The 14,520-nt window shown below is 51.7% G+C and overlaps 1 protein-coding gene across 2 annotated transcripts in view; it reads left to right on the forward strand.

Moving 5' to 3' along the window:
* Positions 1–3,156: 3,156 nt before the first annotated feature.
* Ccdc63 (coiled-coil domain containing 63) overlaps positions 3,157–14,520 on the forward strand; it is a 30,960-nt gene continuing 19,596 nt past the window's right edge. Inside the window, exons 1-5 of one of the 2 annotated variants that reach the window (XM_057764587.1) lie at positions 3,157–3,245; positions 3,598–3,767; positions 5,625–5,814; positions 7,488–7,607; positions 13,811–13,992. In XM_057764587.1, coding sequence (XP_057620570.1) covers positions 3,237–3,245; positions 3,598–3,767; positions 5,625–5,814; positions 7,488–7,607; positions 13,811–13,992 — 671 coding nt within the window. In that variant the 5' untranslated portion in view covers positions 3,157–3,236. Of the gene's footprint in view, positions 3,246–3,597; positions 3,768–5,624; positions 5,815–7,487; positions 7,608–13,810; positions 13,993–14,520 lie in introns of those variants that run through there. The other variant, XM_057764588.1, reaches the window with a different exon arrangement.

The raw sequence follows: 14,520 nt of genomic DNA on the forward strand, positions 1-14,520 counted from the left end.
GTCTGACCCTGATGGAGCCCTGCACTGTGTGTGAGGGTCACCTGGGTAAACTGCAAAAGAGGAGTCTTTTGCATTCGTTTCCGTATGCCTTTGACTCTCATAGGCAGAGGTGGTGCGTGAGCGGTTAGGCCCCTTGCTCCTGACCCCCACCATTTGCCCAGCTGGCTCCATCCTGGCCCTGTTTTACTGCTGGCAGTTTTGTTTGCTCCAGGCCACATGGGGGTGGGGGCGGGGCTTGTTCTTTTTGGCAAAATGTTTGAGCTCTGCACCCAGGAAGATCGGGAGGGTAAGCCTTCCCCAGGGAGTCATGTTTCTAACCATTTACCCGCCCAGCCGCGGACAGTTGAGAGCTGTGAGTCAAGCAGCTTAACCAGCAGTGACAAGACGGGGAGCTTCCAGGTGGTGAAGGCTTAGAGTTAGAGTCATTGTCTAGCACGCCTGAGACCCTAGGGTCAATCTCCAGGCAGATAAATAAAATAAGTTAAACTCTGAAAACAAGTCTGCTTAGGTCCCTGTGTTACCGAAAGGAGAGCCTTTAATGAAGAAGCGAGGGGACAAGAGAGAAAGGCCCAGGGAGGGGATAGGAACTGACTTGGTGGCCAGGGAGATCTCTTGGCGTGGCTGGTTTCACATGGGTAGGTGAGGGTAGTTAAGGAGTGTGTTGCCCTGTCCCCTCGGGGAAGCTGCGGGCTTCCCGTGGGTCCTGCGGTCTCGGCTGTCCATAGAGAACGCGAGTCGCCGCTGTCACAAAGGCGGGTATTCCAGGGCGGAGAACGCGGGGTGTGGAGCTGGCTGCAGCCCAAACGCTCGCGGAGCGGGCTCCTTCGAGCCGCGGATGGTAAGTTCAGCGCAAACAGCGCCCCCTGCTGGAGAGGAGCGGAGGCTAGGGGCTGCCGCAAGCCTGGGGCCACCACTGCCACCATAAATGCTCCCCAAACCCAAAGAGCTGTATGTCCTCTCAAACGTCCTCATATTTATTTATTTGTCATTTATTCATTTGTTTGAGATAGGGTCTCATATCACAGACTGGCTTCGAAACTTGCACTGCAGCCAAAGATGACCTTGACACCTGATCCTCCTTCTTCCACCTTCCAAATGCTGGGATGGTGGGACAGTACCACCATGCCCCGCTTTATTCTTGTTTTAAAACAAACCGTGTCACCCATCCAGGATCCTGGCAGAACCAGCCTTGTCATTTAAAAGCGGGGAGGGAGTGTAGGCTCCCTGCCCTGGCTACTAAATGGGAGACTGTAAAGATGGCAGGGTAGCTAACAAAATGGGAGGGGTTCAAGACGGCCTGAGTGAGGTCATTCATTCACGTTGTGTTTGGGAAGGCTCCAGAAACTGTCAAGACATGGCCCCAATGTCAGGACCTCCTCACTGTCTGTAAGAATCTTCTAGCATTATTTTCTCTTCAAGTATGATATACTGAACCAGCCACCTCCATAGTCCCCATGGCGTCTTTGACAGCTCACACAAGCTAGCGGATGCCTTGGGGCTACATTTTCGTTGCTTCTCAGCCTTCAGCCAGGCGCTCTCTCTGCCCAGAATTTCTCATCTCTTATTCAGCACGGCTTGGTGAGTTCCTATTCATCCCGCAGAACACAAGGGCCACATCTTGTTGGAACCTTTCCCGCTCTTTCGCTCTGGGCTGCCTTGGTAGCATCTTGAGGATGACTCACCGCTCAGTTCCCCCACGATATTAAGCACACAGTATGCACAGTTTGCATGGCAAATCGATTTGCACATTTGCACTGCCAGACTCTGGTGGTTTACAGGCCCCGGAAAGGTCCTGACTGGTGTGCTTGGCCACGACCCAGAAGCATCTTCCGGTCTGGCTTTGGTGTCTATGGTTTACCTTGATTTAGCTTGATTCTTAGGGCCCTGTGAAGACGGCTGTCCGCGTGCCTGACCTCAGGTGCCCAGGGTAAAATTCATCCTGCAACAGCCTGAATTGCTGAATTCTCTCCAACACCTAGCAGGGAGCCCGGGAGCCCGGGAGCCTGGGAGCCTGGGAGCCTGGGAGCCCAGGCTCATGCCAGTGGGCAGATATTATGCAGGTTAGGTGAGCGCACTGATTGGCTTCTACTCTTCCCCGCTTTCCAGAGTGGAAACTGAGGTTCCAGAGAGCAGGAGGGATGCACCTAAGGTTCATCAGAGGCTGGGGAGGAATTTGAATTGAGACCCTGGAGTCCACATAGGACCTCCCAGTTTCTGGGACACAGTGGGTCTCACAGTTCTCTGGGGTTTGTTAGACTCATGTCCACTTGTCTGAGTGCCTCTGGCAGGTGACATTCAAGTTCTTTTTTAAAAAGATTTATTTATTTATTTGCTATGTATACAATATTCCATGTATGCCTGCACACCAGAAGAAGGCACCAGATCTCATTTGGGATGGTTGCGAGCCACTGTGTGGTTGCTGGGAATTGAACCCAGGACCTCTGGAAGAGCAGTAAGTGCTCTTAACCTCTGAGCCATCTCTGCAGCCCCAACATTCAAGTTCTGATGTGCTAACTACCGGTCTGGGTTACTGGCTTCTGACCTGAGAGAGAGGGGCCACAGTGTGTGTGTGTGCATGCATGCGTGTGTGTGTGTGCATGTGTGTGTATGTGTGTGTGAGTGGGTAGTGCTTGCCAAGCATGTGTAGGGTACTGGGTTCAGTACAGCACCACCACGTAAGTTGGGTGTGATGGCACACACCTATGATCCCAGCACGTTGGAGGCGGAGGCATGGGAATGAGGAGTTGAAGGTCGTCCTTGGATACAGATTGGCTTTGAGGCCAGCTTGGGCTGACAGGAAACCTTGTCACAAAATCAGAAGGCTCCCTCAGGGTGCTCACCATCTGAGAGGCCTTTGCACCCCTTTCCTTCAGAGATGTGGGGAGAAGGGCACGCGACAGGCTGGAGCCATCTGCCCAGGCCCTAATAATAAACTGGGAGAGGAAGAAGTTCCAGGCATGCTTGACTCTCGGGGGAGAGGCTCTAGTCACACCCAGCACCATCTGCCACGTCCCCTTTGTATGCCAAGCTGTGGGCGGGAGAGGGGACCGTGAGAAGGGGGAGAGGCTCATGGGTCCTCACTGCCAGCAGGGGTGGCCCACTTCCTTTTTTCCTCCTTTCCCTCTGGGCAGGACGTTGCAGAGAGACAGAGAGAGAGAACAAGAGAGAGAGGGGTGGGCTTTCTGGCTGTGGTCTCCCGGATCCAGTGTCTAAGTAGGAAGCTCAGATCCGTCTCAATGCCACTGGTAGGTGACGACAGCTGGCCACTCGCTATCCCTTCATGTACCATCTCACCCTACCCACCACCCCATCTCTGGGCATCGACTGCATCGACGGGAGGCTGGAGTTCAGGAACAGTCCGTGACTTTCTCAGGCTCACAGCAGAGTAGGATTTGAACTCAGGACCCTAAAGAACACCTTCTCAACTCAGCAAGGCACCTCCACAGCAGTTCAACTGTCACCTGGCAGCCCTGGGTGGGTCTCCCCTGTGACAGACAAGCAGATGACATCACCCTGGAGTGTGTTACCCCCTCTCCTGGGAGCCACCTGAGGGCTTCCTCTGGTCACCTGGGCCTCCTCTCTCTCCATCACACCCAGGGAAAGAAACACAGGAGGAAGGGCTCTTTGAGCTCTCAGGAGCTTTCCGAGAAGGCCAAAGAGCAGCTGGCAGAGGCGGAGCTGAGGAAACTGAGGCAGCAGTTCCGCAAGATGGTGGAGAGCAGGAAGTCCTTCAACTTCCGCAACCAGCGCATGATCGCCAACCAGTAGTAAGAGGGTTCGGGTGGGCCTACTCCTGTCCAACCAGCTGTGGCAGTGACGGGCGTGGCCATTCTCTGGCTGGTGCCTCCGGGGAGGTTGCCAAGCTGCCTGGGCAGGGCCCAGCCTTTTGCAATTGGGGAGACCCGGTTGTGAAGCCCCTTCTGCAAGGCCAGAAGCAGGCCTCCATCCACCCTCGCTGTCTGCATGCTTGGAGTTCACAGGAGGGAGCGAGCGGAGATCTTTCATTTCCCCTGGATCCGTTTACTCCATGAGAGGCTGGTCCCTAGGAGACATCCCTGTCAGTCTTTAAAATAAGTGTTTTTTTTCCAGAGCATTTTACTGCCATCTGCTGGAAAAGTGTTTATTATATAGAGCCAGAGGAAATGTCTCAGGCTGGGGAGATGGCACAGCCTGACTCCAAGCCTGATCTTGAATTAGATCCCAGAGAGCCACAAGGTTAGACCCCCATGTTGTTTTCTGACCTGCATATGCACAACGTGGCTGCTAACATCCACGTACATGTTCATATATCATGCACAAATAAATACATGTTGAGAAAAAGTGAAGGCTGGAGAGAAGGCTCAGCAATCAAGAGCACTTGTTGCTCTTGGAGAAGATCTGAGTTCGGTTCCCAGCATCCACATCTGCCTTCCTGCCACCTGGAACTCCAGCTCCAAGAGCTGTTGCTCTCTTCTGGGCTCTACAGGCGCCCTCGTCACCCACTCCCATATAGATAAAAATGACAGGATAAATAAAAAAAAAATTCGGTGCATGGTGGTGCACACCTTTAATCCCAACACTTGGGAGGCAGATGCAGGTGGACCTCTGAATCTGAAGCCAGCCTGCTCTATGTAGAGAGTTCTAGGCCAGCCAGGGCTACATAGTGAGACTGTCTCAAGATAAATAAAATTTAACAGGAAAGCATGGGCAAGCTCTGACTGTGAGAGCCCCCTACACTCTAGGGCTCTGGCTCCCTTCGTCCCAGTCCAGCCCTGCCCATCAGTCTGTTGCCTTTCCCTGTAACCAGTGTCCTCCATGCCGGACTCGGCTGCTCTGTTTTCCTTCCACCTTAACGAGGTCTGCCTCCAGGAGGGAGCTGGGGGGTGGAAAGGCCCAGCAGCCTTGGAAAAGACCAACTTCTAGATTCACGGGTCACACATGGTCTCTGAAATGGTAGTGAGTTAAACAAAATGAAGCATTTGGGTTTTGGTGCACACCGGAAGTGGGTCAAGGGTTCACTGGTCTCCTGACAGTGCAGGGACGGGACAACCTTGTTTGTTTGTTTTTGTTTTTTAGAGACAGGGTTTCTCTGTGGCTTTGGAGCCTGTCCTGGAACTAGCTCTTGTAGACCAGGCTGGCCTCAAACTCAGAGATCCCCTGCCTCTGCCTCCCCAATGCTGGGATTAAGAGTGTGTGCCATCATGCCTGGCCCCATCTTGATTTTTTTGAGACCGTGTCTCTCATTGGCTTGTAGCTCCTGATGGGGACAGCTAGCTCAGGGGTTCTCCCGCCTCCACTCCCAACAGCTGACTTTGCGTGAGTGCTTGGATGGACTTCAAGTCCTCATACACAGGGAACTCTTTAGCAGCTGCTGAGCCATCTCCCAAGCCCCTCCGTGAAGGGTTCTGACAAGGCAGCCAACCCCTAGAAGCATGTATCCCTCCGGGAAGGTGGAGAGGAGAGATGGAAATGACTAGGGTCAGGGACATGGGGTTTCAGATGTGGACCCAAGCCCCAGCCCTGAAGCTTTCTGCTCTCACTGGGACCCAGGCCTTTCCCCAGGCTCCTTTTGGGGTAAGGAATCCTGTGGGTTCTGTGAAGGCATTTAGGGGCTGCTGGGTTAAATCAGAAATGCTTCCCCTCAGTAAGGAAATCGAGAATCTGAAAGCTCAGCAGGCAGAGACCACCCTGCTCCTGAGCCTCGTGAAGTCTCCCAGGAACCTAGACCTGAACCAGAAGAACTTCATGGAGCTGCGCTTCCTGCTGCAGACCAAGGGGGACTATGAGGCACTCATCACCTCCATGAAGGTGCTGCTGGTAGAGCTGGATGACAAGGTGAGGCTCTCCTGGGGGATTGAGCAAAAGGGGACAAGGACAACATACCCAGGATGCTCTAGGCAAAGTGGAACATAGCACGGGAGGTCAGCTCCATCAACCCTGCAAGTCCAACCTCAGCATCCTTATCATCGACCAACACAGGCCAGGTTTTGGTGCTGTAACAAAGATCACCGCTGGCTTTGAATGATGCTAGTTTCTCCCTCCTTCACGCTATGCATCAGTCTTTTTGTCCTGGCACTAAGATGCTGGACAGCATCTCTCTGGGGGCATTGCCAGGTGTTAGCGCAGGAGAAAAGCCTTTAAGAAGGCCTCATGTGGGCCATGGTATACACATGTCATTCTGAGCATGATTCTTCGCCTCAAAATCGTCACTCAACACCACACATCATTAGTGTGACCCTCCTGGGTGGCATCATTGGCTAGGTCTGGCTGTGTCCCAATCCTTCCTTGTAGGAAAGGAAACTTACTACTTACTGAGTTTGTGTGTTAGAAGTATGTAACTTTATAATTTATTTGTATTTATTTATTTTTGAGGCATATATTTGTAGCCCTGGCTAGCCTAGAATTCACTCTGTAGTCCAGGCTGGCCTTGACATCAGAGATCCATCTGCCTCTAAGTTTCAAGCGTGCCGTCATACTCAGCCACCCTTACTCTTTTTTTTTTATAAGATTTTATTTTATTTTATTTTATTTAAAGATTTGGGTGTTGTGCCTGCACACCAGAAGAGGGTACCAGATCTCATTACAGATGGTTGTGAGCCACCGTGTGGTTGCTGGGAGTTGAACTCATGACCTCTGGAAGAACAGCCAGTGCTCTTAACCCCTGAGCCATCTCTCCAGCCCCTTTATTTTATATTTAATTATGTATATATGCCTGCACCTGCGTGAGAATATGGGAAGGCAGTGTCCATGGAGTCTGGGAGAAGGCATTGGATCCCCTAGAACTGAATTATTGAGACAACTGATGTGGGTGCTGGGAACCAATCTTAAGTCCTCTGCTAGTTCCCTGGGGATGGAACCTTGTGCACCATGGGCAAGCCCTCCATCACTGAACTATGTTTCTAGTCCTTTATTTATTTTAAACCGATACGGTACCTGAATAAGACTCTAAAGTAGCAAATGACACTAAATTCAAATGCATTTTGATAGATGAACACTCTGGTCCAACATCTAAAATGGTCACAGGGCCACATATCTAGGTTTTCAGAGCCACAGTGCCTCTGCGAAACTAAGCTCCAGCGACATAGCACCAAGGCAGTGGCCACAGGCAGTACAGAAATGACTGAACTTTCTAATAAATCTTTATTTGTAGCAATAAGCTGTGGGCCAATTTCCGAAGGGTTGTAGTTGGCAGCCCTTGGTGTGATTGATGAAGCCAGAGACTGCACGGTTTCCTCTAGAAACTATGGCTGTCAGGGATGAGGAGATGGAAATTTTTTGTTCACTAGTGGGAAAATTCACACGCAGAGACAAGAGTCATTATTTTTCCCCCGGAATGGGTGAGAATGATTGAATGGAGTGGGGGTCGGGAAGCCAGAGTAAAGCTCTGTCTATTAGATGCAAGTCAATCTCCCTTTTGCTTTAGCCCCTTTTCCTGTGTGAATGTCAATCTGTCGGGGTGGACAGATGCTGATGCAGCTCAGCGCTCCCGACTCCCCTCTCTCTTTCAGATTGTTCAGATGGAGAGGAAGATCAACAACCAGAGACAAATCTTCTTGAAGACAAAAGAGGCCAATAGCCCCCGGAAACTGCAGAAACAGATCCATATTCTGGAGACCCGACTGAATCTGGTAGCTGCTCTCTGAAGCCTCAGCACTCCATCCCTACCCCACCCCTCATCCCACCCCTCATCCTCACCCCACCTACCCCATATCCCCACCCCTCATCCCAACCCACTCCTCATGCCACCCCAACCCACCCCTCATCCCCACCCCAACCCACCCCTCATCCCCACCCCAACTCACCCCTCATCCCTACCCCACCTACCACTCATTCCCAGCCCACCCACCCCTGATCCCCACTCCACCCCACCCCTCATTCCCACCCCATCTACCCCATATCCCCACACCCACTCACCCCTACTCCCTACTTTCACCCACCCCTCATACCACCCCACCCACCCTTCATCCCACCCCTCATCCCTACCCCACCCACCCCTCATACCACCCCACCCACCCTTCATCCCACCCCTCATCCCTACCCCACTCACCCCTCATACCACCCCACCCATCCCTCATCCCCATCCCTCATCCCTACCCCACCCACCCCTCATCTCCACCCCAACTCATCCCCCCCTCGTCCCCACCCCACCCACCCCTCATCCTACCCATCCCTCAACCCACCCCTCATCCCACCCCACCTATCACTCATTCCCACCCCACCTACCCCATATCCCCACACTCACTCACCCCTATTCCCCACTCTCACCCACCCCCTCATCCCACCGCACCCACCTCTCATCCCCACCCTCACCCCACCCTTACACAATCCCTCATCTCCACTTTCAATCCAACCCCTCATCCCTACCCTCATTCCCAACCTCACCCCACCCCTCATTCCCACCCTTACCCTACCCTCACCACATTCCTCATCCCCACCCTCACTCCACCCTTACACAATCCCTCATCTCCACCCTCAATCCAACCCCTCATCCCTACCCTCATTCCCAACCTCACCCCACCCCTCATTCCCACCCTTACCTACCCTCACCTAACCCCTCATCCCCACCCTCACCCTACCCTCACCACATCCCTCATCCCCACCCTCACCCTACCCTCACCACATCCCTCATCCCCACCCTCATCCCCACCCTCACCCTACCCTCACCCCACCATCACCCAATCCCTCATCCCCTTCCTCATCCCCACCCTCATCCCACCCTCACCCCACCCTCATCCCCACCCTCACCCTACCCTCACCCCACCATCACCCAATCCCTCATCCCCATCCTCATCCCCACCCTCATCCCACCCTCACCCCACCCTCATCCCCACCCTCACCCCACCCCTTATCCCCACCCTCATCCCCACCATCATTCCACCCTCACCTTATCCCTCATCCCCACCCTCACCCCCACTCCACCCCACCCTCACCCCAACCCTCACTTCACCCCTCATCCCACCCTCACCCCAACCCTCATCCCCACCCTCACCCCACCTTCACCCTACCCCTCATCCCCACCCTCACCCCACCCTCACCCCACCCCTCATCCCCACCCTCACCCCACCCTTACCAATCCCTCATCCTTACCCTCATCCCACCCTCATCCCCACCCTCACCCCACCTTCACCCCACCCCTCATCCCACCCTCATCCCCACCCTCATCCCACTCTCACCCCACCCCTTATCCCTACCCTCACTTCACCATCATCCCACCCCTCATCCCCACCCTCATCCCACCCTCACCCCACCCCTTACCCCACCCCTCATCCCCACTCTACCCCACTCATCTCCACCCTCACCCCACCCTCATCCCCCCTCAACTCACCCCACCCTCACCCCACTTTGATCCCCCCTCACCCCACCCCCAGCCTCATTCCCACCTTCACCCCATCCCCACTCCTTTATACTTCCAGAAATGAAGCTTGACCGCTGAGCCACTTGCTTGGTGCTTGAAAGAGGTGGACTGAGGGTACTCCCCACCCACTGTAGTTCCCACTCACCCCTCCCTTACCTATCATGTCCCCAAGGCCACCAGGAAGGTGTAGACATGCCTCCTCCCCTGGCAGAGGCTCAGGCCTGTGCAACATTAGGATATAAACCTCAATATGGAAAAAGCCATGTTTTCTGATTGGTGGCCTTAGTTTGCAGTGACATTTATTGTATGTGACCTCCAGTTCCATAGTGCCTAACCAAGCTGAAAAGTTCAGAGGTAGAAGTAAGACTTTTAAGGATGGTTTGGTCCAGGTGCTACAAATTATTTATTATTTTGAAATAATTTATTTATTCTTATGAACATTGACTAGTGTTTTTCCTGTGTACATGTCAGCGTGAGGGTGTCAGGTACCCTGGAACTGAAGTTACAGACAGTTGTGAGCTGCCATGTAGGTGATGATAATTGAATTCTGGTCCTTGGGAAGAGCAGCCAGTGTTCTTAACTGCTGAGCCATTTCTCCAGACCCCTACTTTTTGATTAATTAATTAATTGAGACAGAGTCTCTCTATGTAGCCTTGACTGTTCTGGAACTCACAGAATGCCTGCCTCTGCCTTCCCAGTGCTGGGATTAAAGGTGTGCACCCCCATGCCTGGGCTCAGAAGAGAACCCAGATTGGTTTCCTCATTCACAACAGCTTGTAACTCTGGTGCCCTCTTCTGGCTGTCTCAGGTACCTGCACTCAGGCTGTACATGTACACGTGAGTACTCACACAAACATGTGCAATACAGGAAATCTTTTAAAATAGTAAAAAATAAATACTCTACAGAAATCTAGGACTGGACTAGGGAAAGAGCAACATAGAGTACACAGTGCAAAATTGAAGGAGGCTCTCACTCACCTTGGGGCTTGTAGAATGCAGGGTGACTACCTGGCGGTATGTGCCTCCTTAAATTCTAAGAACAGATTGTCTGGCTCCACTTGCCTCAGTTTTGGGCCTTTTAGAAGGATTCTCAGAAACACTTGGAGAACCTCTCCAAATCTTTTACTATTGGCAATCTTTCTTTCTAGTTCCTCCCCATCCATGCAAGAATTTCACATCCATACCTGCCCCTCCCAAGTGAAAGTGTGTGTGTATGTGTGTATGCATTTTTGATTTTTTTTGAGACAGGGTTTGTTGTCATTTTAAAAATGCTGCCAAGAGAAGTCACACCATGCAATAGGGCTCATGTGGGAGGTTCATCGGAAGAAGAGAGAGAAGGGGCAGAGAGTGGGGCAGAGTCTGGTTCCTGGGAATAGGAGTGGTGGAAGAGGAAGAGAGGGAGAAAGAGAAAGGAGAAGCGAAGGAGAAAGAAGAGACAGAAGGTGGCAAAGCCCACCTTTTAAAAGGGATTGTAGCGAATGTGCACAGGGGTTGCTCTTAGTGACTGCAGCTGAGGATGGATCCTGTCAGGACTCTAAGGGCAGCCAGTACAGATGCCTGAATATTAACAGGGTTTCTCTGTGTAACAGCCCTAGCTGTCCTGAAACTCACTCTGTAGACCAGGCTGGCCTCGAACTCACAGAGATCCACCTGCCTCTGCCTCCCGAGTGCTGGGATGAAAGGCGTGCACCACCACCACTCGGCAAATATGTTAATTTATTAAAAGGGGAAGAATATAGGTAAAAACTGCATGCCACTGGCCTTAAAATTACATGTATGCGTTGGGGCATTAAGGAGAGGTCAGAGGACAGTCTGCGGGAGTCCGTTCTCAGCTTCCACCATGTGAGTCCAGGAGTCAAACTCAGGACCCTGGGCTTGGTGGCTGCTGAGTCATCTCACTGGTCCTGTTGGAGGTGTCACAGTTGGCGTCAGATGCCAGCTTGGCACTCCTGGGGAGAGGGAGCCCTACTCAGGAATTGCCTCCCTCAGATTGGCCGGTGGGGCATTTTCTTGATTGCTAATAGATGTGGGAGGGCCCAGCCCACACTGAATGGTGGGAGAGCGGACCTGGGCTGTGTAGAGAAGTGGGCTGAGCAAGCCATGTGGAGCAAGGCAGGAAGCAGCTTCCTCCATGGCTGCTGCTTCAGTTCCTTGACCTCGAACAGGGATGAACATGAACTGTGAGCTGTAAGCAAGATAAAACTCTCCACCTAAATTAGTTTCTGTCAGTGTTATAGAAAAGCAACAGAAAAGCAAACTAGAACACTTTTTTATTTTCTTAAGACAGGGTTTCTCTGTGTATCTCTGGCTGTCCTGGAACTCGCTCTGTAGACCAGGCTGGCCTCGAACTCACAGAGATCCGCCTGCCTCTGCCTCCCGACTGCTGGGATGAAAGGCGTGCGCCACCACATCCAGCTGACACTTTTTTGGACAGTTTCACACTGTAGTCCTAGCTGGAACTTGCTATGTAGACCAGCTTGGCCTAGAATTCATGGCTATCCTCCTGCCTGAGCGCTAGGAACACCACCATGCCCAGCTGTATTTAATGGTTTTCTTTTTCTTTCACTCTTCCCTCTTTCTCTTTCATCTCTCTTTCTTGCATTCTTTCTACTGTAGTGCAGGCTGGCCTGGAATTCATTCTATGGCTGAACTTCCAGTCCTCCTGCCTTCACCTACTGAGTGCTGGGATCAAAGTCGTGGGCCACTGTACCCAGTTGGTTTATTTGAAATTTCTTTAATTTCTCCTCCTCCCATAGCAAGACTGGTCCACACTCTCATGAGCAGTGTAACCAATGTCAACTCTTTAAAAGTGTTTTAAAGCCCTAAGAGCCATTTACTCGGCTGTGGAAGGTAATGGGAGCTAGGATGATGTCACATGCGTGGCACGTTGACTTGTGATGTGAGTGTGTGGCTCTCTCTGTCTGTCAGTCTTTTTTTTTTGTTTGTTTGTTTTTTGTTTTTTGTTTTTTGAGACAGGGTTTCTCTGTGGTTTTGGAGCCTGTCCTGGAACTAGCTCTTGTAGACCAGGCTGGTCTCGAACTCACAGAGATCCGCCTGCCTCTGCCTCCCAAGTGCTGGGATTAAAGGCGTGCGCCACCACCGCCCGGCTGTCTGTCAGTCTTTCCCGCCCTGAAGTACTTTAAAAATAATGACTGTCGGGGCTGGAGAGATGGCTCAGTGGTTAAGAGCACTGACTGCTCTTCCAGAGGACCCGGGTTCAATTCCCAGCACCCAAATGGCAGCTCATAACTGTCTGAAGATCCAGTTCCAGGGGATCTGACACCTTCACACCAATGCACATAAAATAAAGTTAAATAAACCATAAAAATATTAAAAAATTATAACTGTCCTAATTTAAAGTAATTTAAGGAAAGGCATTCAGACATTTAACCCCAAATCCTTCTGCTTTAGCTAAATATTGGTCTTCTTTTACAACCACAGCACCAACATTGCACCTTACAGAAGCAACATTTTGTTAATAGTTCTCAGAACTTATCTGTATTGATATTTTTCTAACCAGACCCCATACTTTTTTTTTTTTTTTTTTTTTTTGACAGGGTCTCTCTACATAGCCCAGGCTGTAGATCACTATGTAGACCAGGCTGGTCTCACACTCACCAAGATCCGCCTGCCTCTGCCTCCCAAGTGTCCCATCATGCCCAGCATTTTTTTTTTTTTTTTTTGGTTTTTCGAGACAGGGTTTCTCTGTGGCTTTTTTTTTTTTTTTTTTGAGCCTGTCCTGGAACTAGCTCTGTAGACCAGGCTGGTCTCGAACTCACAGAGATCCACCTGCCTCTGCCTCCCAAGTGCTGGGATTAAAGGCGTGCGCCACCACCGCCCGGCTCTTTTTTTTTTTTTTTTTTTTTTTGATTTTCGAGACAGGGTTTCTCCGTAGCTTTTGGTTCCTGTCCTGGAACTAGCTCTTGTAGACCAGGCTGGTCTGGAACTCACAGAGATCCGCCTACCTCTGCCTCCCGAGTGCTGGGATTACAGGCGTGCGCCACCACCGCCCGGCACCAGCATTTTTTTTTTGTTTGTTTGTTTGTTTTTTGTTTTTCGAGACAGGGTTTCTCTGTGATTTTGGAGCCTGTTCTGGAACTAGCTCTTGTAGACCAGGCTGGTCTCGAACTCACAGAAATCCGCCTGCCTCTGCCTCTGCCTCCCGAGTGCTGGGATTAAAGGCGTGTGCCCGGCATGCCCAGCATTTTTTATTTTTTTCCAAATGTCTTCTAAGATTGATTTGATCAAGATTCCCGGAGTTTTTGAATTCTCAAATCTCCTCAACTTAGAATTAGCTGATCTTAATCAGAGGTGACTTTGCCTCCAAAAGGATGAAGGGGACACATCATTATAGCTGAGCTGGGCTGTGTGCTACTGGCACTCAGTGGGCAGCAGCAGGGCCCTGACTCCTCCCAGGACCACCGAGTCCAAAGCATATTTGTGTGAGACCCAGTTTGAAGCACAACCTCCCCACAGGTCACTGTCCACTTTGACAAGATGCTGACCTCCAACGCCCAGCTCCGGAAGGAGATTGAGGATCTCCTCTTTGAGAAGGCCGCCTACGACCATGTCTACCAGCAGCTTCAACGGCGTCTGCAGACACAGAAGAAGACCATGAATGTGGCCATCGAGCAGTCTGCCCAGGCCTATGAGCAGAGGTGCCAGGGAAGGCCCAGCTCCCAACTCAGCACCCATTCGGTCCTCTTGAGGGCCAGGCCCACAGCTCATAACAGCAGCAACTCGGGACACTGACCATGCACCCGGCAGGGTGTCGTGTACCTTGGCGCTTCCATCTTTTCTCCCACAGCATGAGGAATTAGTATCTCCCCCTTTCTCAGAACAAATGGGAGCCCATGAAGGACAGTGCAGATGGGGGAGCTGCGACTCCTGCTCTCTGTCCCATACATGGCCCTTGGTCCAGGTTTGGGGGGAGTCTTTATCCATCTAAGTCTTTCCTGGCACAGAATGTGGCTCTGGAGAGAACAGGCCTTACAGTCAGACACATCTGGGGAAGATTCCTCCCTCCATTACTTCTGCACTGTTGTGGTATCTATGTAGGTGGCAGAGAGCAGAAACTAATCCACGCACGCAAGGGATAAGTGGTGACAATGGTGATGAGGAGGATGGTGGTGATGGTGGTGATGATGGTGATGATGGTGGTGATGAGGATGATGATGGTGGTGGTG

Source organism: Chionomys nivalis, chromosome 3, assembly GCF_950005125.1.
Source record: "Chionomys nivalis chromosome 3, mChiNiv1.1, whole genome shotgun sequence".
NCBI classification, from domain to species: Eukaryota; Metazoa; Chordata; class Mammalia; order Rodentia; family Cricetidae; genus Chionomys; species Chionomys nivalis.